General features: G+C 38.9%; 1 protein-coding gene across 1 annotated transcript; it reads left to right on the top strand.

Moving 5' to 3' along the window:
- Positions 1-22,365: 22,365 nt before the first annotated feature.
- Positions 22,366-23,328, top strand: LOC129642176 (olfactory receptor 2T29-like). The gene has a single exon (XM_055566735.1). The coding sequence runs from the start codon at positions 22,366-22,368 to the stop codon at positions 23,326-23,328; it is 963 nt and encodes a 320-aa protein (XP_055422710.1).
- The last annotated feature ends 1,729 nt before the right edge of the window (positions 23,329-25,057 follow it).

Below are 25,057 nucleotides of genomic sequence, written 5' to 3' on the forward strand. Positions count from 1 at the left end.
CCATGCTGTGTGGGGCCACCCAAGATAGATGGGTCATGGTGGAGAGGTCTGACAAAATGTGGTCTACTGGAGAAGGGAATGGCAAACCACTTCAATATTCTTGCCTTGAGAACCCCATGAACAGTATTAAAAGGCAAAAGGATAGGACACTGAAAGATGAACTGCCTAGGTCAGTAGGTGCCCAGTATGCTCCTGGAGATCAGTGGAGAAATAACTCCAGAAAGAATGAAGGGGTGGAGCCAAAGCAAAAACAACACCCAGTCGTGGATGGGACTGGTGATAGAAGCAAGGTCTGATGCTGTAAACAGCAATGTTGCATAGGAACCTGGAATGTAAGGTCCATGAATCAAGGTAAATTGGAAGTGGTTAAACAGGAGATGACAAGAGTGAACATTGACATTGTAGGAATCAGAGAACTAAGATGGGCTGGAATGGGTGAATTTAACTCAGATGACCATTATATCTACTACTGTGGGCAGGAATCGCTCAGAAGAAATGGAATAGCTGTTATAGTCAACAAAAGAGTCCAAAATGCAGTACTTGGATGCAATCTCAAAAATTACAGAATGATCTCTATTTGTTTCCAAGGCAAACCATTCCATATCACAGTAATCTAAGTCTATGCCCCAACAAGTAACACTGGAAAAAGCTGAAGTTGAACAGTTCTATGAAGACCTAAAAGACCTTCTAGAACTAACACCCAAAAAAGATGTCCTTTTCATTATACGGGACTGGAATGCAAAAATAGGAAGTCAAGAAACACCTGGAGTAACAGATAAATTTGGCCTTGGAATACAGAATGAAGCAGCACAAAGGCTAATAGAGTTCTGCAAAGAGAATGCACTGGTCATAGAAAACACCCTCTTCCAATAACACAAGACTCTACATAAGGACATCACCAGATGGTCGACACTGAAATCAGATTGATTATATTCTTTGCAGCCAAAGATGGAGAAGCTCTATGCAGTCAGAAAAAATAAGACCAGGAGCTACTGTGGCTCAGATCATGAACTCTGTATTGCCAACTTCAGACTGAAATTGAAGAAAGTGGGGAAAAACACTAGACTATTGAGGTATGACCTAATCAAGTCCCTTACAGTGGAAGTGAGAAATAAATTTAAGGGACTAGATTTGATAGACAGAGTACCAGATGAACTATGGACAGAAGTTTGTGACATTGTACAGGAGAAAGGAATCAAGACCATCCCCAAGAAAAAGAAATGCAAAAAAGCAAAATGGCTGTGTGATGGGGCCTTACAAATAGCTATGAAAAGAAGGGAAGCAAAAAGCAAAGGAGAAAAGGAAAGATATACCCATTTGAATGCAGAATTCCAAAGAATAGCAAGGAGAGCTAAGAAAGCCTTCTTCAGCAATCAGTGCAAAGAAATAGAAGAAAACAACAGAATGGGAAAGACTAGAGATCTCTTCAAGAAAATTAGAGATACCAAGGGAATATTTCATGCAAAGATGGGCTCAATAAAGGATATAAATGGTATGAAGCTAACAGAAGCAGAAGATACTAAGAAGAGATGGCAGAATATTCAGAACTGTACAAAAAAGATCTTCATGACCCAGATAATCACGATGGTGTGGTCACTCATCTAAAGCCATACATCCTGGAATGTGAAGTCAAGTGGGCCTTAGGAAGGATCACTATGAACAAAGCTAGTGGAGGTGATGGAATTTCAGTTGAGCTATTTCAAATCCTGAAAGATGATGCTGTGAAAGTGCTGCACTCAATATGCCAGCAAATTTAGAAAACTCAGCAGCGGTCACAGGACAGGAAAAGGTCCGTTTTCATTCCAATCCCAAAAAAGGCAATGCCGAAGAATGCTCAAATGAATGCACAGTTCCACTCACCTCACACTCTAGTAAAGTGATGCTTAGAGTTCTCCAAGCCAGGCTTCAACAATACATGAACTGTGAACTTCCAAATGTTCAAGTTGGTTTTAGAAAAGGCAGAGGAACCAGAGATCAATTGCCAACATCCACTGGATCATTGAAAAAGCTAGGGAGTTCCAGAAAAACATCTATTTCTGCTTTATTGACTATGCCAAAGCCTTTGACTGTGTGGATCACAATAAACTGTGGAAAATTCTTCAAGACATGGGAATACCAGACCACCTGACCTGTCTCTTGAGAAACGTGTAGCCAGGTCAGGAAGCAACAGTTAGCACTGGACATGGAAAAACAGACTGGTTCCAAATAGGAAAAAAGAGTATGTCAAGGCTATATATTGTCACCCTGCTTATTTAACTGATATGCAGAGTACATCATGAGAAACGCTGGGCTGGAAGAAGCACAAGTTGGAATCAAGATTGCCGGGAGAAATATCAATAACCTCAGATATGCAGATGCCACCACCGTTATGACAGAAAGCAAAGAAGAACTAAAGAGCCTCTTGATGAAAGGGAAAGAGGAGAATGAAAAAGTTGGCTTAAAGCTCAACATTCAGAAAACGAAGATGATGGCATCCAGTCCCATCACTTCATGGCAAATAGATAGGGAAACAGTGGAAACAGTGGCTGACTTTATTTTTCTGGGCTCCAAAATCCCTTCAGATGGTGATTGCAGCCATGAAATTAAAAGACGCTCACTCCTTGGATGGAAAGTTATGACCAACCCAGACAGCATATTAAAAAGCAGAGACATTACTTTGTCAACAAAGGTCCATCTAGTCAAGGCTATGGTTTTTCCAGTACTCATGTATGGATGTGAGAGTTGGACTGTGAAGAAAGCTGAGCGCCGAAGAATTGATGCTTTTGAACTGTGGTGTTGGAGAAGACTCTTGAGAGTCCCTTGGACTGCAAGGAAATACAACCAGTCCAATCTAAAGGAGATCAGTCCTCGGTGTTCATTGGAAGGACTGATGTTGAGCTGAAACTCCAATACTTTGGCCACCTGATGCAAAGAGCTGACTCATTTGAAAAGACCCTGATGCTGGGAAAGATTGAGGGCAGGAGGAGAAGGGGATGTCAGAGGTTAAGATGGTTGGATGGCATCACCGATTCAATGGACATGGGTTTGGGTAGACTCTGGGAGTTAGTGATGGACAGGGAGGCCTGGAGTTCTGCAGTTCATGGGGTCGCAAAGATTCGGACTCGTCTGAGCGACTGAGCTAACTGATGGTGATTTTATTCCTAGTTTTTAAGGAATCTCCATACCGTGTTCCAAAGAGGCTGTATAAATTTACTTTTGCACCAACAGAGCCAAAGTGTTCCCTTTTCTCTTCACCATCTCCAGCATTTACAGTTTGTAGCCTTCTTGATGGATGGCCATTCTGACTGGTATAAGGTATTATCTCACTGCAGTTTTGATTTACATTTCTCTAATAATGAGAGATGTTGACTATATTTTCATGTGTTTGTTAGCTATCTATATGTCTTTGGAGAAATGTCTGTTTAGGTCTTTGGCCCACTTTTGAATTGCATTGTTTCTTTTTCTGGTAGTGCATTGTATAAGCTGCTTGTATATTTTTGAAATTAATCCTTTTTCAGTTGTTTCATTTGTTATTATTTTCTCCCATTCTTAGTGTTGTCTAAGTTTAACTAGGTCTCATTTGTTTATTTTTTATTTTATTTCCATTACTCTAGGAGATGGATCACAGAGGATCTTGCTTTGATTTATGTCATCAACTGCTCTGCCTATGTTTTGCTCTAAGTGTTTTATAATTTCTGGTCTTACATTTAGGGCTTTAATCAATTTTGAGTTTATCTTTGTGTATGGTGTTAGGAAGCAAGTGTTCTAATTTTATTCTTTTACACATAGCTGTCCACTTTTCCAAGCATCACTTATTGAAGAGACTATATTTGCCCCATTGCATATTCTTGCAACCTTTGTCAAAAATAAGGTATCCTTAGGTGTGTGGGCTCATCTCTGGGCTCTCTATCTTGTTCCATTTGCCTATATTTCTGGTTTTGTACCAGTACCAAACTGTCTAGATGACTGTAGCTTTGTAGTACAGTCTGAAGTCAGGAAGATTGATTCCTCCAGCTCCATTCTTCTCTCCCAAGAATGCTTTGGCTATTCAGGGTCTTTTGTGTTTCCATGTTGATTGTAAATTTTTTGTTCTAGTTCTTTGAAAAATTCCATTGGTAATTTGATAGGGATAGCATTTGGTAGTATAGTCAAATGCAATTACCAGATTGCATTTGGTAGTATAGTAATTTTCACAATATTGAGTCTTCCAAACTAGGTACACAGACTATCTTTCCATCTGTTTATGTGATCTTTGATTTCTTTCATTAGTGTCTTATAATTTTCTGTATACAGTTCTTTTGTCTCCTTAGGTAGGTTTATTCCTAGATATTTTATTATTTTTGTTGCAATGGTGAATGGCATTAATTCCTTAATTTATCTTTCTCATTTTTCATTATTACAAAACCTACCTCAATAAAAACCTACCTCTTTAGTTCCTCTTTGCTTTCTGCCATAAGGGTGGTGTCATCTGCATATCTGAGATTATTGATATGTCTCCTGGCAGTCTTTATTCCAGATTGTGCTTCATACAGCCTGGCATTTTTCATGATGTACTCTGCATAGAAGTTAAATAAGCAGAGTGACAATATACAGCCTCGACATACTCCTTTCCCAATTTGGAACCAGTCCTTTGTTCCATATCCAGTTCTAACTGTTGCTTCTTGACTTGCATACAGACTTCTCAGGAGGTAGGTAAAGTGTTCTGGTATTTCCACCTCTTTAAGAATTTAAGAATACCAATGGCAAAACCAATACAATATTGTAAAGTAATTAGCCTCCAATTAAAATAAATAAATTTATATTAACAAAATTTTTAAAAATACCAAAAGTGTGAAAATACATTACAGCAGCCCTAGCAAATGTATACCAATCTTGGTACTAGGAATGGAAGTGCCAAAATAAATAACATGTTTTTGGAAACCAGAGGAAAGCCAATCTTTCCATAAGATGACAAACAACTTGCATAAATTATATTCTAGTGTTTTGTAAAAGTGGAATTGGCAAGTAAAAAAACTCAGATATATAGCCAAGAAAAATTATAAGGAAAGTGTTAGAGGCATGTCCTAGTATCTTCTTGCCTTTTTAAAGTAAATGTTAGAGCAAAGATATAAATTAAAGAAGAAAGTATGAACAACAACAAAAAAATCAAAACAATGCAAAACGTTTGAAGTTTGACAATGTCTCAGCCTATTTATTTGGCAAAAGATGAAAGAGGATTCTAGAGACAGTATCAAAGGTGTGGCTGCAAAATAACCTGTTACAAAGATAACTGGCTTGTAGTTTATAAGTCCAATTATTTATCTCAGCAGAAGCCAGAAATAGAGATGAATTTATACTAGCAGAAATACTATGTTATTTAACTGAATGGAACAGAGATAAGATGGAATAAAATGAAGTCTGTAGGAATTCTTGCATTTCACCAAATGAATTAATAGAGCAATCCATTTGTGGACAGCATTATCATTCAAAAAAAAAAAAGATAATGAAAACAAAGGCGGTTCAGAGTTCAGCAGTAATCCCACTGTCACAATATGTCCACAATCTTAGGTCTGAGTGCTTCAGATAGTTGTTTAGGACAGAAAGAAAGAAGTTGTCATACTGGTTGGCCTATAAATTAGGAAAATCTCCAGTGATTCTACTGTACAAAGTATGAAGGTAGGAAATACTCCCGAGTCTTAAAATCTAACAGTATTTGTCTTGATAGATTATGAACTAGCCTTACACATATGACCCCTATCTTATTTCTGATTTCTCTTTGTTGAAATAAAAATATGTATTCTGTGCTGATCCAAATATTGCATTGTGGAATCATTAAACTTACCTGGTACGCAGCTTGAGATAATTTTTTCCCATGATTAAAAAGTATAATTCCAGATATATCCCTATGTGACTTAGATAATATTTAGGTGATAATTTTGACTTAGAATTTATTCTATAATGTATTAAGACATTGGGGCCTAATGAAGTATAGTATTTTGAACGTAAGAAAGACATGGATATTGGGAGTCAAAGGGAAGTGTTATAGGCTGAATTATGTTCCCCCTTCAAACCATGTGTTGAAGTCCTAACTCCCAGCACCAGATAATATTAAAGTACTTGAAGACATGATTTTTACCTAAATAAGATGAAGTGAGGTCATTAGGTTAAGTTCTCATACAGTATAAATGATAAATTTTGAAGACTAAATTGGAACGTTGGTATACAAACATAGAGGCAACACTTGAAGATGCTGCAAAAAAGATAGTTATTTACAAATTAAGGAAAGAGAAAGGCCTTATAATAAAGCAAACATGCTGACATCTTAATTTTGACTTCTAGTCTGTAGAATTTTAAAAATTATTTTGTTGTTTTTTTAAGACACCTGAACTGTGGTATTTTCTTATAGCATTTGTAGCAAACTAATAGAGATGCTAAAGAATTCTAAGGCCCTATTACTACCGAAATGAAGAAGTAGCAATGTGCTGTGCTGTGTGTAGTCACTCAGTCACGTCCAACTTTTTGCAACTCCATGGACTGTAGCCAAGCAACCTCTTATGTCATGGGGATTCTCCAGGCAAGAATACTGGAGTAGGTTGCTATGCCCTTCAACTAGGAATCTTCCCAACCCAGCAATCGAACCCAGGTCTCCCAAATTGCAGGCATTTTCTTTACTGCCTAAGGCACCAGGGAATACTCTAATAAAACAACAAGATGGGCACAAAAAAAGACAGAAATAGCAAGGACCTAAGAGTTGGACATGACTGAGCGACTTCACTTTCACTTTTCACTTTCATGCATTGGAGAAGGAAATGGCAACCCAATCCAGTGTTCTTGCCTTGAGAATCCCAGGGACGGGGAGCCTGGTGGGCTGCCGTCTATGGGGTCGCACAGAGTTGGACACGACTGAAGCGACTTAGCAGCAGCAGCAGCAGCAGCAGCAGCAAGAGAAACAGAAGAGATTAAAAAGAGGTAGCAAGAATACATGAAAAAACTGCACAAAAATGTCTTCATGACCCAGATAATCTCAATGGTGTGGTCACTCATCTAGAGCCAAACATCTTGGAATGTGAAGTCAAGGAGGCTTTAGGAAGAATTACTACAAAGAAAGCCAGTGGAGGTGATGGAATTCAGCTGAGCTATTTCTAATCCTAACGATAATGCTGTTAAAATGCTGTATTCAATATACTAGCAAATCTGGAAAACTCAGCCGTGGCCACAGGACAGGAAAAGATCAGTTTTCATTCCAATCCCAAAGAAAGGCAATGCCAAAGAATGTTCAAACTACTGCACAACTGTATTCATTTCATATGCTATGAAGGCGATACTCAAAAATCCTTCAAGCTAGGCTTAAACAATATTTGGACTGAGAACTTCCAGGTGTACTAGCTGGGTTTAGAAAAGTCATAGGAACCAGAGATCAAATTGCCAGAATTCGTTGGATCATAGAAAAAGCAAGGGATTTCCAGAAAAGCATCTACTTCTGCTTCATTGACTATGCTAAACCTTTGACTGTGTGGATCACAAAAAAAACTGGAAAATTCTTAAAGAGATGGGAATACCAGACCACCTTACCTGTCCCCTGAGAAACCTACATGCAGGTCAAGAAGCAACAGTTAGAACGAAACATGGAACAAGGGACTGGTTCCAAATTGGGAAAGGAGTACATCATGGCTCTAGAATCAGTCTGCTTATTTAACTTCTATGCAGAGTGAAGAAGTGAAGTGAAGTGAAGTTGCTCAGTAGTGTCCAATGCTATGTGACCCCATGGACTGTAGCCTACCAGACTCCTCCATCCATGGGATTTTCCAGGCAAGAGTACTGGAGTGGGTTGCCATTTCCTTCTCCAGGGAATCTTCCCAACCCAGGGATCGACCCCAGGTTTATCCCATCACCTGCATTGTAGGAGATGCTTTTACCATATGAGCCACCAGGAAAGTAGGATATGCAGAGTATATCATGCAAAATGAAGGGCTGGATGAATCAGAAACTGGAATTGATATTGCCAGGAGAAATGTCAATAACCATAGATATGCAGATAACACAACCCTTATGACAGAAATCAAAGGGTAACTAAAAAGCCTCTTGATGAAGGTGAGAGAGGTGAGTGAAGAGGCTGGATTATAACACAAAATTCAAAAGACTAAGATGATCATGGCTTCTCACCCCATGACTTCATGGAAAATAGATGGAGGAAAAGTGGAAACAGAGAGAGATTTAATTTTCAGATCAGATCAGATCAGTCGCTCAGTCGTGTCTGATTCTTTGCGACCTCATGAATCGCAGCACGCCAGCCTCCCTGTCCATCACCAACTCCCGGAGTTCACTTAGATTCACGTCCATCGAGTCAGTGATGCCATCCAGCCATCTCATCCTCCGTCGTCTCCTTCTCCTCTTGCCCTCAATCCCTCCCAGCATCAGAGTCTTTTCCAATGAGTCAACTCTTCGCATGAGGTGGCCAAAGTACTGGAGTTTCAGCTTTAGCACCATTTCTTCCAAAGAAATCCCAAGGCTGATCTCCTTCAGAATGGACTGGTTGGATCTCCTTGCAGTCCAAAGAACTCTCAAGAGTCTTCTCCAGCACCACAGTTCAAAAGCGTCAATTCTTCGGTGCTCAGCCTTCTTTACAGTCCAACTCTCACATCCATACATGACCACAGGAAAAACCATAGCCTTGACTAGACGAACTTTTGTTGGCAAAGTAATGTCTCTACTTTTGAACATGCTATCTAGGTTGGTCATAACTTTCCTTCCAAGGAGTAAGCATCTTTTAATTTCATGGCTGCAGTCACATCTGCAGTGATTTTGGAGCCCGGAAAAATAAAATCAGACACTGTTTCCACTGTTTCCCCATCTATTTCCCATGAAGTGATGGGACTGGATGCCATGATCTTCATTTTCTGAATGTTGAGCTTTAAGCCAACTTTTTCACTCTCCACTTTCACTTTCATCAAGAGACTTTTTAGTTCCTCTTCACTTTCTGCCATAAGGGTAGTGTCATCTGCATATCTGAGGTTATTGATATTTCTCTCGGAAATCTTGATTCCAGCTTGTGTTTCTTCCAGTCCAGAGTTTCTCATTATATACTCTGCATATAAGTTAAATAGACAGGGTGACAATATGCAGCCTTGACGTACTCCTTTTCCTATTTGGAGCCAGTCTGTTGTTCCATGTCCAGTTCTAAGTGTTGCTTCCTGACCTGCATACAGATTTCTCAAGAGGTAGATCAGGTGGTCTGGTATTCCCATCTCTTTCAGAATTTTCCACAGTTTATTGTGATCTACACAGTCAAAGGCTTTGGCATAGTCAATAAAGCAGAAATAGATGTTTTTCTGGAATTCTCTTGCTTTTTCCATGATCCAGCAGATGTTGGTAATTTGATCTCTGGTTCCTCTACCTTTTCTAAAGCCAGCTTGAACATCAGGAAGTTCACAGTTCACATATTGCTGAAGTCTGGCTTGAAGAATTTTGAGCATTACTTTACTAGCGTGTGAGATGAGTGCAATTGTGTGGTAGTTGAGCATTCTTTGGCATTGCCTTTCTTTGGGATTGGAATGAAAACTGACCTTTTCCAGTCCTGTGGCCACTGCTGAGTTTTCCAAATTTGCTGCCATATTGAGTGCAGCACTTTCACAGCATCATCTTTCAGGATTTGGAATAGCTCAACTGGAATTCCATCACCTCCACTAGCTTTGTTCGTAGTGATGTTTTCTAAGGCCCACTTGACTTCACATTCCAGGATGTCTGGCTCTAGGTGAGTGATCACACCATCGTGATTATCTGGGTCATGAAGATCTTTTTTGTACAGTTCTTCTGTGTATTCTTGCCATCTCTTCTTAATATCTTCTGCTTCTGTTAGGTCCATACCATTTCTGTCCTTTATCGAGCCCATCTTTGCATGAAATGTTGCTTTAGTATCTCTGATTTTCTTGAAGAGATCCCTAGTCTTTCCCATTCTGTTGTTTTCCTCTATTTCTTTGCATTGATTGCTGAAGAAGGCTTTCTTATCGCTTCTTGCTATTCTTTGGAGCTCTGCATTCAGATGCTTGTATCTTTCGTTTTCTCCTTTTGCTTTTGCTTCTCTTCTTTTCACAGCTATTTGTAAGGCCTCCTCAGACAGCCATTGTGCTTTTTTGCATTTATTTTTCTTGGGGATGGTCTTGATCCCTGTCTCCTGTACAATGTCACGAACTTCATTCCATAGTTCATCACGCACTCTGTCTATCAAATCCAGTCCCTTAAATTTATTTCTCACTTCCACTGTATAATCATAAGGGATTTGATTTAGGTCATACCTGAATGGTCTAGTGGTTTTCCCTACGTTCTTCAATTTAAGTCTGAATTTGGCAATAAGGAGTTCATGGTCTGAGCCACAGTCAGCTCCTGGTCTTGTTTTTGTTGACTGTATAGAGCTTCTCCATCTTTGGTTGCAAATAATATAATCAATCTGATTTCAGTGTTGACCACCTGGTGATGTCCATGTATACAGTCTTCTCTTGTGTTGTTGGAAGAGGGTGTTTGTTATGACCAGTGCATTTTCTTGGGAAAACTCTATTATATTGGGGTCCAAAATCACTGCAGATGGTGATTGTACCCATGAAATGAAAAGATACTTACTCCTAGGAAGAAAAACTATGAGAAACCTAGTTCAGATAGTTTAGTTCAGTCAGTCAGTTCCCGACTGTTTGCCACCCTATGGACTGCAGCATGCCAGGCCTCCATGTCCATCACCAACTCCCAGAGTTTACTCAAACTCATGTCCATTGAGTCGGTGATGCCATCCAACAACCTCATCCTCTGTCGTCCCCCTCTCCTTTACCTTCAATCTTTCCCAGCATCACAGTCTTTTCCATTGAGTAATTTCTTCACATCGGGTGGCCAAAGTATTGGAGTTTTAGCTTCAGCATCAGTCCCTCAATGAATATTCATGACTGATTTCCTTTAGGATGGACTAGTTGGATCTCCTTGCAGTCCAAGGGATTCTCAAGAGTCTTCTCCAAACCACAGTTCAAAAGTATCAATTCTTTGGCATCAGCTGTCCTTGTAGTCCAACTCTTACATCCATAGATGACTCCTGGAAAGACCATAGCTTTAACTAGACAGACCTTTGCTGGCAAAGTAATGTCTCTGCATTTTAATATGATCTCTAGGTTGATCACAACTTTTCTTCAAAGGAGCAAGTGTCTTTTAATTTCATGGCTGCAGTCCCCATCTCCAGTGATGTCACTGTTTGTCATCAAACAGTGTTTGACAGCAGACTTTGATGTCTGTCACTGTTTCCATTGTATCCCCATCTATTTGCCATGAAGTGATGGGGCCAGATTCCATGATCTTAGTTTTCTGAATGTTGAGTTTTAAGCCAACTTTTTTACTTTCCTCTTCTACTTTCATCAAGAGGCTCTTTAGTTCTTCTTCACTTTCTGCCATAAGGGTGTTGTCATCTGCTTATCTGAAGTTATTGATATTTCTCCCAGCAATCTTGATTTCAGCTTGTGTTTCATCCAGCCCAGCATTTCTCATGATGTACTCTGTATACAAGTTAAATAAGCAGAATGATAATATACAGCCTTGACCCACTCCTTTCCCAATTTGGAACCAGTCTGTTGTTCCATGTCCAGTTCTAAGTGTCACTTCCTGACCCGCATACAGATTTCTCAACAGACAGATCAAATGGTCTGGTATTCCCATCTCTTTAAGAATTTTCTACAGTTTGTTTTGATCCACACAGTCAAAGTCTTTAGCATAGTCAATAAAGCAGAAATAGATGTTTTTGTTTTTGTTTTTTCTGGAATTCTCTTGCTTTTTTAATGATCCATAGAATGTTGGCAGTTTGGTCTCTGGTTCCTCTGCCTTTTCTAAATCCATCTTGAACATCTGGAAGTTTTCACAGTTCACATACTGTTGAAACCTGACTGGAAGAATTTTGAGCATTACTTTACTAGCATGTGAAATGAGTGCAATTGTGCAGTAGTTTGAGCATTCTTTGGCATTGCTTTTCTTTGGGATTGAAATGAAAACTGACCTTTTCCAGTCCTGTGGCCACTGCTGAGTTTTCCAAATTTGCTGACATATTGACTGCAACACTTTCACATTATCATCTTTCAGGATTTGAAAGAGCTCAACTGGAAACAGCTCAACTGGAATCACCTCCACTAGCTTTGTTCATAATGATGCTTTCTAAGGCCCACTTGACTTCACATTCCAGGATATCTGGCTTTAGGTGAGGGAATCACACCATCGTGATTATCTTGGTCATGAAGATCTTTTTTGTACAATTATTCTGTGTATTCTTGCCATCTCTTCTTAATATCTTCTGCTTCTGTTAGGTCCATACCATTTCTGTCCTTTATCAAGCCCATCTTTGCATGAAATGTTCCCTTGGTATCTCTAATTTTCTTGAAGAGATCTCTAGTCTTTCCCATTCTATTACTTTCCTCTATTTCTTTGATCGCTGAAGAAGGCTTTCTTTTCTCTTCTTGTTATTCTTTGGAACTCTGTATTCAAATGGGTATATCTTTCCTTTTCTCCTTTGCTTTTCACTTCTCTTTTCTCAGCTATTCTTAGCTTTTCTCAGCTAAGGCCTCCTCAGACAGCCATTTTGCTTGTTTGGACTTCTTTTTCTTGGGAATGGTCTCTCTCCCTGTCTCCTGTACAATGTCACAAACCTCCATCCATAGTTCATCAGGCACTCTGTCTATCAGATCTAGTCCCTTAAATCTATTTCTCACTTCCGCTGTATAATCATAAGTGATTTGATTTAGGTCATACCTGAATGGTCTAGTGGTTTTCCCCACTTTAACACAGTCTGAATTTGGCAATAAGGAGTTCATGATCTGAGCCACAGTCAGCTCCCAGTCTTGTTTTTGCTGACCGTATAGAGCTTCTCCATCTTTGGCTGCAAAGAATATAATCAATCTGATTTTGGTGTTGACCATTTTTGATGTCCATATGTAGAGTTTTCTCTTGTGTTGTTGGAAGAGGGTGTTTGCTGTGACAGTGCATTCTCTTAGCAGAACTCTGTTAGCCTTTGCCCTGCTTCATTCTGTACTCCAAGACCAAATTTGCCTGTTACCCCAGGTGTTTCTTGACTTCCTACGTTTGCATTCCAGTCCCCTGTAATGAAAAGGACATCTTTTTTGGTCTTAGTTCTAGAAGGTCTTGTAGGTCTTGATAGAACTGTTCAACTTCAGTTTCTTTAGTATTACTGGTTGGGGCATAGACTTGGATTACTGTGATATTGAATGGTTTACCTTGGAAATGAATAGAGATCATTCTGTCATTTTTGAGATTGCATCCAAGTACTGCATTTCAGACTCTTCTGTTGACTTTGATGGCTACTCCATTTCTTCTAAGGGATTCCTGACCACAGTAGTAAATATAATGGTCATCTGAGTTAAATTCACCCATTCCAGTCCATCTTAGTTCACTGATTCCTAGAACGTCAATGTTCACTCTTGCCGTCTCCTGTTTGACCACTTCCAATTTCCCTTAATTCATGGACCTAAAATTCCATGTTTCTATGCAATATTGCTCTTTACAGCATCGAACCTTGCTTCTATCACCAGTCCCATCCACAACAGGGTATTGTTTTTGCTTTGGCTCCATCCCTTCATTCTTTCTGGAGTTATTTCTCCACTGATCTCCAATAGCATCTTGGGTACCTTCCAACCTTGGGAGTTCATCTTTCAGTGTCCTACCTTTTTGCCTTTTCATACTGTTCATTGGGGTTTTCAAGGCAGGAATACTGAAATGATCTGCCTTTCCCTTCTCCAGTGGACCATATTCTGTCAGACCTCTCCACCATGACCTGTCCATCTTGGGTGGCCCCACAGGGCATGGCTTAGTTTCATTGAGTTAGACAAGCTGTGGTCTTTGTGATCAGACTGGCTAGTTGTCTGTGATTGTGGTTTCAGTCTCAGCGCCTACCTTCTCACTTGGGTTTCTCTTACCTTGGACGTGGAGTATCTCTTCACAGGCTGCTCCAGCAAAGTGCAGCCACCACCCTTGACCTTGAACGTGGGGTAGCTCCTCTCAGCCACACTCCTGCACTGTCACAGCCACCTTGATGCTGCGCCATCACGGGAAGCATTACTATGAACAAAGTTAGTGGAAGTGATGAAATTCCAGCTGAGCTATATAAAATCCTGAAAGATGATGCTGTTAAAGTGCTGTACTCAAAAATATTAGTTGCTCAGTCATATCAGACTCTGGAACCCATGGACTACAGTATACCAGCTCCTCTGTCCATGGGATTCTCCAGGCAAGAATACTGAAGTGGGTAGCCATTCCATTCTCCATGAGATCTTCCTGACCTGAGTATCAAACCCTGGTGTCCTGCACTGCAGGCAAATTCTTCACCATTTGAACCACCAGGGAAGCTCACAGGACTAGAAAAGGAAAGCTTTCATTCCAGTTCCAAAGAAGGCCAATAACAAAGAAAGTATAATTGTGTTCATTTCATGTGCTAGTAAAGTTATGCTCAAAAATCCTTCAAGGTGGGCTTAAGAAGTATGTGAACTGAGAATTTTCAAATGTACAAGTTGGATTTATAAAAGGCAGAGGAGCCAGATACCAAATTGGCAAGTTTCATTGGATCTTAAAGAAAGCAAGGAAATTCCAGGAAAATATCTACTGCTGCTTCACTAACTATGTTAAAGCCTTTGACTGTGTGGATCATAGCAAACTGTGGAAAAATCTTAGAGTTGGGACAGACAATCTTACTTGTCTCCTGAGAAATCTGTATGCAGGTCAATTAGAAACAGGTAGAACTAGACATAGAATAAATGGCTAGTTCAAAATTTGGAAAAGAGTACATCAAGGCTATATATTGTACCCTGCTTATTTAACTTACATGCAAAATACACTATGTGAAATGCTGGGCTGGATGAATCACAAGCTGGAATCAAGATTGTGGGGAGAAATACCAATAACCTCAGATATGCAGATGACACCATCCTTATGGCAGAAAACAAAGAGGAATTAAAGAGTCTCCTGATGAAAGTGAAAGAGGAGAGTGCAAAAGCTGGCTTAAAACTCAACGTTCAAAAAACAAAGATCATGGCATCCAGTCCCATCACTTCATGGCAAATAGATAGGGAAACAATGGAAATGGTGACAGTATTTATTTTCTTAGGCTCTAAAACCACTGCAGATGGTGACTGCAGCCATGAAATTAAAAGATGCTTGCTCCTTGGGAGAAAAGCAATGACAAAACTAGACAGTGTATTAAGAAGCAGACACATTACTTTGCCTACAATGGTCCACATAGTCAAAGCTATGGTTTTTCTAGTAATTATGTACAGATGTGAGAGCTGCACAATAAAGAAAGCTGAGCACTGAAGAACTGATGCTTTCAAACTGTGGTGCTGGAGAAGATTGTTGAGAGTTGCTTGGACAGTAAAAAGATCAAATCAGTAAATCCTAAAGGAAATCAAGCCTGAATATTCATTGGAAGGACTGATGCTGAAGCTGACGCTCTAATACATTAGCCACCTGATGCAAAGAGCCAACCCATTGGAGAAGATGCAGATGCTGGGAAACATTGAAAATAGAAGGAGAAAGGGATGACAGAGGATGGGATGATTGGTTGGCATCCCCTACTCAATGGACATGAGTTTGAGTAAACTCTAGAAGAAGGTGAAGAACAGAGAAGCCTAGTGTGCTGAAGTCCCTGAGGCTGCAAAGATTTGGACAGGACTGAGCAACTGAACAAAAAAATTTTGAAATATATAGCATCATATACATCTTAAACTTACATCATGCAATATGTAAATTACATTTTGATTAAAGCTAGAAACCATTTTTTAATTAAAAAGAAATTGGAAACATTGAAAAAATAAATATAACATTAAACTAACATTGATACCACATGAGGAACAAAAGAAAGTATGCATTCAGTAATCTAATTGAGTGACCAAGACAACAATGTGAAGTATCTGCTCTCAGTTTTGACTATAGTACTAAGTAGTGCTACTGTTTTAACAAATCAATTGAACTGTGAGTTTCAAAATGTGTATCTATATAGCCTCTTCAATAAGCAGCGCTGGGAAAACTGGACAGTTACCTGAAAAAGAATGAAAGTAGAACACTTCCTAACACCATACACAAAGATAAAATCAAAATTGATTAAAGACCTAAATGTAAGACAAGGAGCTATAAAACTCTTAGTGTAAAACACAGGCAGAACTCTCAATGACATAAATCAAAGCAAGATCCCCTATGACCCACCTCCTAGAATAATGGAAATAAAAACAAAAATTAAAAAAGTGGGGCCTAATTAAACTTAAAAGCTTTTGTGGAAACTCTAAACAAAGTGAAATGACAACCCTCAGAATGGAAGAAAATAATAACAAATGAAACAACTACAAAGGATTAATTTCCAAAAGATACAACAGCTTATACAACCTCAATACCAGAGAAACAAACAGCACAATCAAAAAGTGGGCAAAAGACCTAAACAGACATTATTCCAAAAAAGACTTACAGGTGCCTAATAAGCACATGAAAAGATGTTCAACATTGCTCATTATTAGAGAAGTGCTAATCAAAACTACAATGAAATATCACTTCACACCTGTCAGAATGTGAAGTGAAAGTCAGTCAGTCATGTCCGACTCTTTGTGACCCCAAGGACTATAGTCCATGGAATTCTCCAGTCCAGAATACTGGAGTGGGTAGCCTTTCCCTTTCTGAGGGGATCTTCCCAACCCAGGGATCAAATCCAGGTCTCCTGCATTGCAGGTGGATTCTTTACCAGCTAAGCCACCAGGGAAGTCCCCTGGTCAGAATGGCCATCATCCGAAAATCTACATGCTGGAGATTTTCTACATACACTACATGTTGGAGGGGCTATGGAATAAAGGAAACCATCTTGCACTGTTGGTGGGAATGTAAATTGATACAGCTACTTTGGGAGACATTATGAAGATTCCTTAAAAAACTAGGAATAAAACTACCATATGACCCAACAACCCCACTACTGGGCATATACCCTGAGGAAACCACAATTGAAAAAGACACATGTACCCCAATATTCATTACAGCAATATTTACAATAGCTAGGACATGTAAACAGGACTTCCTTGTAGCTCAAACAGTAAAGAACCTACCTGTGATGCAGGTGACCATGGTTTGATCCCTGGGTTGGGAAGTTCCTCTGGAGAAAGGAATGGCAACCCACTCTAGTATTCTTGCCTGGAGAATCCCATGGACAGAAAAGCCTGGCAGGCCACAGTCCATGGGGTCACAAAGAGTTGGACATGACTGAGAGATTAACACACACAGGACATGTAAGTAACCTAGATATCCATTGACAGATGATTAGATAAGGAAGCTGTGCTACATATACACAGTGGAATATTATTCAACCATAAAAAGAATGCATTTGAGGCAGTGCTAATAAGGTAGATGAACCTAGAGCATATTATACAGAGTGAAGTAAGTCAGAAAGTGAAAGACAAATATCATATATTAACACATATAATGGAATCACTGCAGATGGTGATTTCAGACATGAAATTAAAAGACGCTTACTCCTTGGAAGGAAAGTTATGACCAACCTAGATAGCATATTCAAAAACAGAGATATTACTTTGCCAACAAAGGTCCGTCTAGTCAAGGCTATGGTTTTTCCAGTGGTCACGTGTGGATGTGAGAGTTGGACTGTGAAGAAGGCTGAGCGCTGAAGAATTGATGCTTTTGAACTGTGGTGTTGAAGTAGACTCATGAGAGTCCCTTGGATGCAAGGAGGTCCAACAAGTCCATCCTAAAGGAGATCAGTCCTGGGTGTTCTTTGGAAGGACTGATGCTAAAGCTGAAACTCCAATACTTTGGCCACCACATGCAAAGAGTTGACTCATTGGAAAAGACCCTGATGCTGGGAGGGATTGGGGGCAGGAGGAGAAGGGGACGACAGAGGATGAGATGGCTGGATGGCATCACCGACTCGATGGACATGAGTTTAAGTGAACTCCGGGAGCTGGTGATGGACAGGGAGGCCTGACGTGCAACAATTCATGGGGTCGCAAAGAGTCGGACAGGACTGAGTGACTGAACTGAACTGAATTGATATATGGAATCTAGAAGGAGGGTACTGATGAACCTATTTGCAGGGCAGCAATGGAGTTGCAGACATAGAGAACAGACCTGTGGATCTGGGGGTGGGGGGTGGGAAGGAGAGGGTGGGATGAATGGAAAGAGTAGCATGGATACCTATACACTACCCTAGTAAAATAGATAGCCAGTGAGTATTTGGTAGATGACTCAGGGAACTCAAGCCAGGGCTCTGTGACTATCTAGAGAGGTGGAATGTACTGGAAGGTGGGAGGGAGATTCAAGAGGGAGGGAACATATATGTACCAGTGGCTAATTCATGTTGATATTTGGCAAAATCCACCACAATATTGTAAAGCAATTATCCTTCAATCAAAAAATGAAAAATATTTTTTTCACAAATTTTACTTGAATTTAAAGGAGGAAAAATGTAATTTACACATATATGAAAATACATTTTAATGAAAAGTTTACTTAGAAACTAACTTGTATACTTCCATATCTAAATAATTTATTGGTGATGTTGAAATTTGTGATTATTATTAATACTGGTTAAAATGTTAATAAATATTAAGATGGAAAAAAATTTTAAGGTGTTTATAAAAATAGATGAGGAAAAAGACTCAGAAAAGTGCAATGGGGAGACCTATTAGCTTCTTTAGATTTCTTAATTGCATTCCTTTTTATAGTCTCAGAGGTATTTATCAACAGATAACTCTCAACCACTTACTAAATGGGCATAGCATAACCATGGGTGATGTCACTCCTCTACTTCTCTTCGTACACCTAACCTAAAATACTGCATTATCTCATCTGGATGAAACTACCAACATCACTTAATGCTGGGTTCAACCAGACAAGCAGACAGAACTGCAAGAGCTAAAGGTAATGATTTTTCTTGATGTGTTCTGTTTCTGATACATTCTGTTAGTTCTTAAAGATATTTTTTCCTATTTTTAGCTAGCTATTTTTAAAGAGGAAAGCAAAAGTGCTTTATCTTTTTGAATCTCTTTATGTAGCATGCATTTACTGCAATATGTTAGAGAGCAGCTCTTTGTTTTTCAATTATTTGTAGAGAAAGTAATATATATTCTTTCTATGTTATTAAATATACTTTTTTTTCTGACCCTAAAATTTTACAAAGTAAGAGCTACTCATTTTACTTTGAATAGGGATGTTTTCTGGGGGTTAGAAAACACTGCAAATAAATGTCTCAGTCATATTTACACTTTCCTAATGAAACTGACAATGGCTGACCCACCACCCAAATTGTCTGCTATAGAGGAAAGACTATGTCCCCAAGAGACAAGAGGCAGAATTAAAGTCTGTGGGTTCAACTCTTGAGCTAAGACAAGGATTCTCACTCAACTTAGTTGTGTAGTGTTTAAGCAGATACCCTGAGAACCTGATCTTTTTAACTTTTTTAAAAGGAGAAAGTAAAATGAGTAAGTAGGCTCACAGGCTCTCAGGAAAGATCAAATGTAGTAAAGAGTTGGAACAATTCCTGGAATGCTGTCAGCTTCATATAAAAGTTGTATATTATCCTACCACTACTGGCAATAATTTCCTAATTTAAATATGCACAAAACTGTTTACATGAAGTTCAAGGAATTAGATTAGATAATTTGAGAATGAATAAGGGGCAAAGTTGCTATACAGACAGAGAAGGAAACACTGTCTGGTGTCTTGGGTGGGTTGTTAGTGTGGTTTAATAACAGTGACCCCCTCCCCCCATTTACCAAAGTGTAGCAGAGATTTATCCAAAGCCCAGCAAGTCCCCTCCTTGGTCTCCCTCCATCTGTTTAGTAAATAGCTTCAAGGTCTTCACATGTATTAATCACTTCTCCAGTCCTTGATTTTCTTTAATCACAGATGTAAACTTGATCAGTATGCATTGTTTTGAAACTTATTTAACTGTTTTTCAGTTCTGCTCAGAGCCAGATTTCTTCTGCCACTGAAGGTAAAATTTAACAGAAAAGTTATATTTTTGCAATGCATCCTAGGTTTGCTAGACATTTATATGGATATCAAGAAATCAAGAAATCTTTTGTAGTGTTATCTACTTCTTTAGTACTCTGAAACTCAGAACTGATAATAAGTTGAATATTATAACTAGCATTGGGAATTATTACAAAGTCTATCTGAAACTTGAACATGATTCCTGAAATATCCCTGCATCATAACATGCTCTAAACTCTTCCTAGAAAGAGGAGCCAATATTTCATTCTCATTGGCAATAGCTTTTGAAATTTAACATTTTACATGTCTGAAATTGAGAAATTTAAAGGTTTAATCTTTATAAGAGAAAAAAGTAGAATAAGAAGCTACTCCTTATTCCCTAAGAAAGGTCAGATTATATTTTTGTCTATTTTTCTTCATCTATTTTTCTTTTTATTTATTGTGTATACTTTAAATCACATTTATATAATATTTCCCCTGAATAGACGAATGTGATTTCCTTAAATCTAATCAAGTTTAATTTGCCTTTGGTTCATGTTCAGTGACTAGTACAAGGCTGGCTATAAGCAGCAAGATAGAAGAAGAAACAATGAATTAGTGTCAGAAATATCACAGTGTTGTTCAGTGCTTCTTTCATCTCAGTTTCCAAGAATAATTAATTGATGTGTATGAAAGCAGATAACATTTGGGAAAATAACCAAAATTTTGTCTGATAGATGTCAGTAACCCTTTAAAGCAGATGAATTTTCAACTTGGAAACACATGTACCAGACAGAAATAAAATGGATTTCTAGATAAAGCTCTGCTTAAACAGGATACCATTTAAAAAACATATTATACATTTATCCATATTTATTTATATTTATATAGAATTATCACACATCACATAGATATATTTGTTTAAAATTTAAATATATACATAATTATATGTATATGTACACTCCATATAACCACAGTGCCTCACAGTATCACCCAGTCCTGTAGACAAAAGAGATTCAGATGTTTTGTATAGATTTTCCTTAAATTATATTTCAGTAACTTTTTTTTTAACTTTACAGTATTGTATTGGTTTTGCCATATATCAACATGAATCCACCACAGGTATACACGTGTTCCCCATCCTGAACCCTCCTCCCTCCTTCCTCCCCCTGTACCATCCCTCTGGGTTGTCCCAGTGCACCAGCCCCAAGCAACCAGTATCGTGCATCGAACCTGGACTGGCCAACTCGTTTCATAATGATATTATACATGTTTCAATGCCATTCTCCCAAATCATCCCACCCTCTCCCTCTCCCACAGAATCCAAAAGACTGTTCTATACATCAGAGTCTCTTTTGCTGTCTCATATACAGAGTTATTGTTACCATCTTTCTAAATTCCATATATATGCGTTAGTATACTGTATTGGTGTTTTTCTTTCTGGCTTACTTCACTCTGTATAATAGGCTCCAGTTTCATCCCCCTCATTAGAACTGGGAGAAGGCAATGGCACCCTACTCCAGTACTCTTGCCTGGAAAATCCCATGGGTTGAGGAGCCTGGTGGGCTGCAATCCGTGGGGTTGCAAAGAGTCGGACACGACTGAGTGACTTCACTTTCACTTTTCACTTTCGTGCATTGGAGAAGGAAATGGCAACCCGCTCCAGTGTTCTTGCCTGGAGAATCCTAGGGACAGGGGAGCCTGGTGGGCTGCCATCTATGGGGTCGCACAGAGTTGGACACGACTGAAGTGACGCAGCAGCATTAGAACTGATTCAAATGTATTCTTTTTAATGGCTGAGTAATGCTCCATTGTGTATATTTACCACAGCTTTCTTATCCATTCATCTGCTGATGGACATCTAGGTTGTGTCCATGTCCTGGCTATTATAAACCTTTCTTACATGTAATACACCTCCAAGAGTTTTAAAACTCCCAGTTGGATCCTTAAACTGGGGATAATAAAATTCCAAGTTCTATAAAAAGCATTTTAGAAGAGTGTGATATCTTTTTTAAAAAAAGTAATTTACTTTTTGTGTTTGCATAGGCCAGACACTACATAAATTTCCATTCTTGTCCATGAAGGACATTACATCATCAGATGTCATAAACTTCAACTGCAGCAACATAGCTATAAGTTAGCAATTTTTTAAACCCACAGTTGTGAAATACTAGTTTTCTAGTAATCTGTAAAATTATAGATACTTTTAAAACTCCATATCTACAGAGTCATAGAATTTCCTCTTGTTAGCACAATTGAGTGGTACACACATACACATACACACTCACATACACACATACACACTCACATACACACATACACATATGGGCACACTCTCCGTAAACATTTATTTCAGTTGGTAGATTCCTATAAGTAATCCATTAACTTCAAAGTTCTCCTCGGTGGTCTAGGTGAAACCTCATGGACAATAACACCTGGATGATCAGCTACACTGAAAGATTAGATTTCACCCTGGTGGGAATCTTCAGTCAATCACAACACCCTGCTCTCCTTTGTTTGGTCATTTCTGTGGTTTTCCTGATGGCCTTGTCTGGAAATATCATTCTGATTTTTTTGATATATTCTGATGCTCACCTCCACATCCCCATGTACTTTTTCATCAGTCAGTTGTCTTTCATGGACATGATGTACATTTCTGTTACTGTACCCAAGATGCTCATGGACCAGATCACAGGTGTAAATAAGATCTCAGTTCCTGAATGCGGGATTCAGATGTTCCTCTATGTGACACTAGCAGGTTCAGAATTTTTCCTTCTGGCCTCCATGGCCTATGATCGCTACATGGCCATTTGCCATCCTCTCCATTACCCTGTCCTCATGAACCACAGGGTGTGTCTCTTCCTGGCATCTGGCTGCTGGTTTCTGGGCTCAGTGGATGGCTTCTTGTTTACTCCCATCACCATGACCTTCCCCTTCTGCAGATCCCGGGAGATCCATCATTTCTTCTGTGAAGTTCCTGCTGTATTAAAGCTTTCCTGCTCAGACACCTCCCTATATGAGATTTTCATGTACCTGTGTTGTGTCCTCATGCTCCTCATTCCTGTGACAATCATTTCAGGCTCTTATTACTTTATCCTCCTCACCATTCATAGGATGAACTCAGCAGAGGGTCAGAAGAAGGCATTTGCGACTTGTTCCTCCCACATGACTGTGGTCATCCTCTTTTATGGGGCTGCCATATACACATATATGCTTCCCAATTCCTACCACACACCTGAGAAGGACATGATGGTATCTGTCTTTTACACCATACTCACTCCTGTACTAAACCCTTTAATCTATAGTCTAAGGAATAAAGATGTTATGGGGGCTCTGAAGAAAATGTTAAACGTCGAAATTGTTTTTCAAGAAACTATAAAGTAAGAAACTTTTTATTAATTTGTTTTACCTTCTCTTTACATTTCATAAGTTTAGATTCTTATGCCAACAGCATCACTTAGAATTTTATACTATGATATCTCATTTTCATACCTTTTAGAGAAGTCCTTCCTTGAATGAGAAAACTCTCCAATTTTGCAATCCTTCTCCACTCAAAATGCATTATACAATTATACTGTATTGATGTTATTTACTGAAGCTGATAACTGCACTATGACTTTGTAGATGAATATATATATTCTTTGGAAACACAAAATAACAATGTTTAAAGGAAAAAAGTTACAAGATGCTATAAAATTGATTAATGGTGGAAATGAAACAAAAACTATAGAATATTAACAACTGGGGTTCTGAGTAAAGGGTATGTGGTTTGTACTATTCTTATTCATGCTGCTACTGCTAAGTCACTATAGTCGTGTCTGACTCTGTGCGACCCCATAGACGGAAGCCCACCAGGCTCCCCCATCCCTGGGATTCTCCAGGCAAGAACACTGGAGTGGGTTGCCATTTCCTTCTCCAATGCGTGAAAGTGAAAAGTGAAAGTGAAGTCGTTCAGTCATGTCTGACTCCCAGCAACCCCATGGACCGCAGCCCACCAGGCTCCTCCATCCACGGGATTTTCCAGGCAAGAGTACTGGAGTGGGGTGCCATTGCCTTCTCCATTATTCCTGCTACTTTTCTATAAATAAACACTTACTCCACATAAACAGTTAAAGTATCAATCCTCACTCCTTTATTGAATTTGTCTTCTGCTTCGTGGCAATGTAAATGGCATAATGCCTAAGAAAACATGCTTGTTTTAATGTGGTTAATTATTACTGAGATAATCCTGTCTCTGCCCAACTTTATATGGCCTGCTTTGTTCCACATGGGTGAATTCTGAAGGCATTTAGTGGAGGTTAATTGTTCTCTGCAAGTAGTAGGTTTAGAATGCAGAATTGTATAAAGGACAGAGGGAAATATAAAAATTCAAAGTGGCAGAAAGATTTAGAGAAGATTCCTCCATGGGATGACATCTGAACCAAGTTTTGAAGTATGTAATTTATTACACAAAAAGAGGCAGGATATCAAATTTCAAACTAATTTATTTATTCAATTATTCAATTAATATTTCCTACACTATACTATAATCCAAAATAAAAGCTAAATGAGAGTAAAATCTGAATACTACATGGCTGCTGTTCCCAAGGGATGTGGATCTGTAGCTGTAGTTTCACACACAAATGGGTGCTATAAAGTATTTGCTGTGTCTTGATGTTCATGAAGAATGGGTACAGCTCATAAAGAGATATCAGTTCTATCTGTGACATGTAAGTTGGGTAAAATAAAAGGTTGAGAGCAGCCCCTGGAATTCAGTGTTAAATGGTGACCAGATATTAACTTCAGATGAGTATAAACAACTGGAGGAGAGGGAGGGGATTGTTCAAGGACACAGAAAAAGAAGAGCACAAATGTCAGATAGTTTACCAAACAGGAGAGGAAAATGTTCCAATGGCTCCTCCTTTCCTGACTTACTTTATAGACTAATTTCTTGACCCTCTGCTATCCAGAGTTTTACAAACATCAACCAAACAATGAGATTATTCTTTGTGAAATGTTAAATCAGTGGAAATCAACTGGGAAGTTTAATATTAAGATGGGGAGATGAGGTGAGTGAGAATGAGAATTGAATGGTATTTTGTTACTATTATTCATTTGCTAAGTCATGTCTGAT

This window comes from Bubalus kerabau, chromosome 1 (genome assembly GCF_029407905.1).
Source record: "Bubalus kerabau isolate K-KA32 ecotype Philippines breed swamp buffalo chromosome 1, PCC_UOA_SB_1v2, whole genome shotgun sequence".
NCBI lineage: Eukaryota > Metazoa > Chordata > Mammalia > Artiodactyla > Bovidae > Bubalus > Bubalus kerabau.

Coding starts and splice junctions, on each gene's coding strand:
- LOC129642176 (XM_055566735.1), top strand. CDS start 22,366: ATGGACAATAACACCTGGATGATCAGCTACACTGAAAGATTAGATTTC.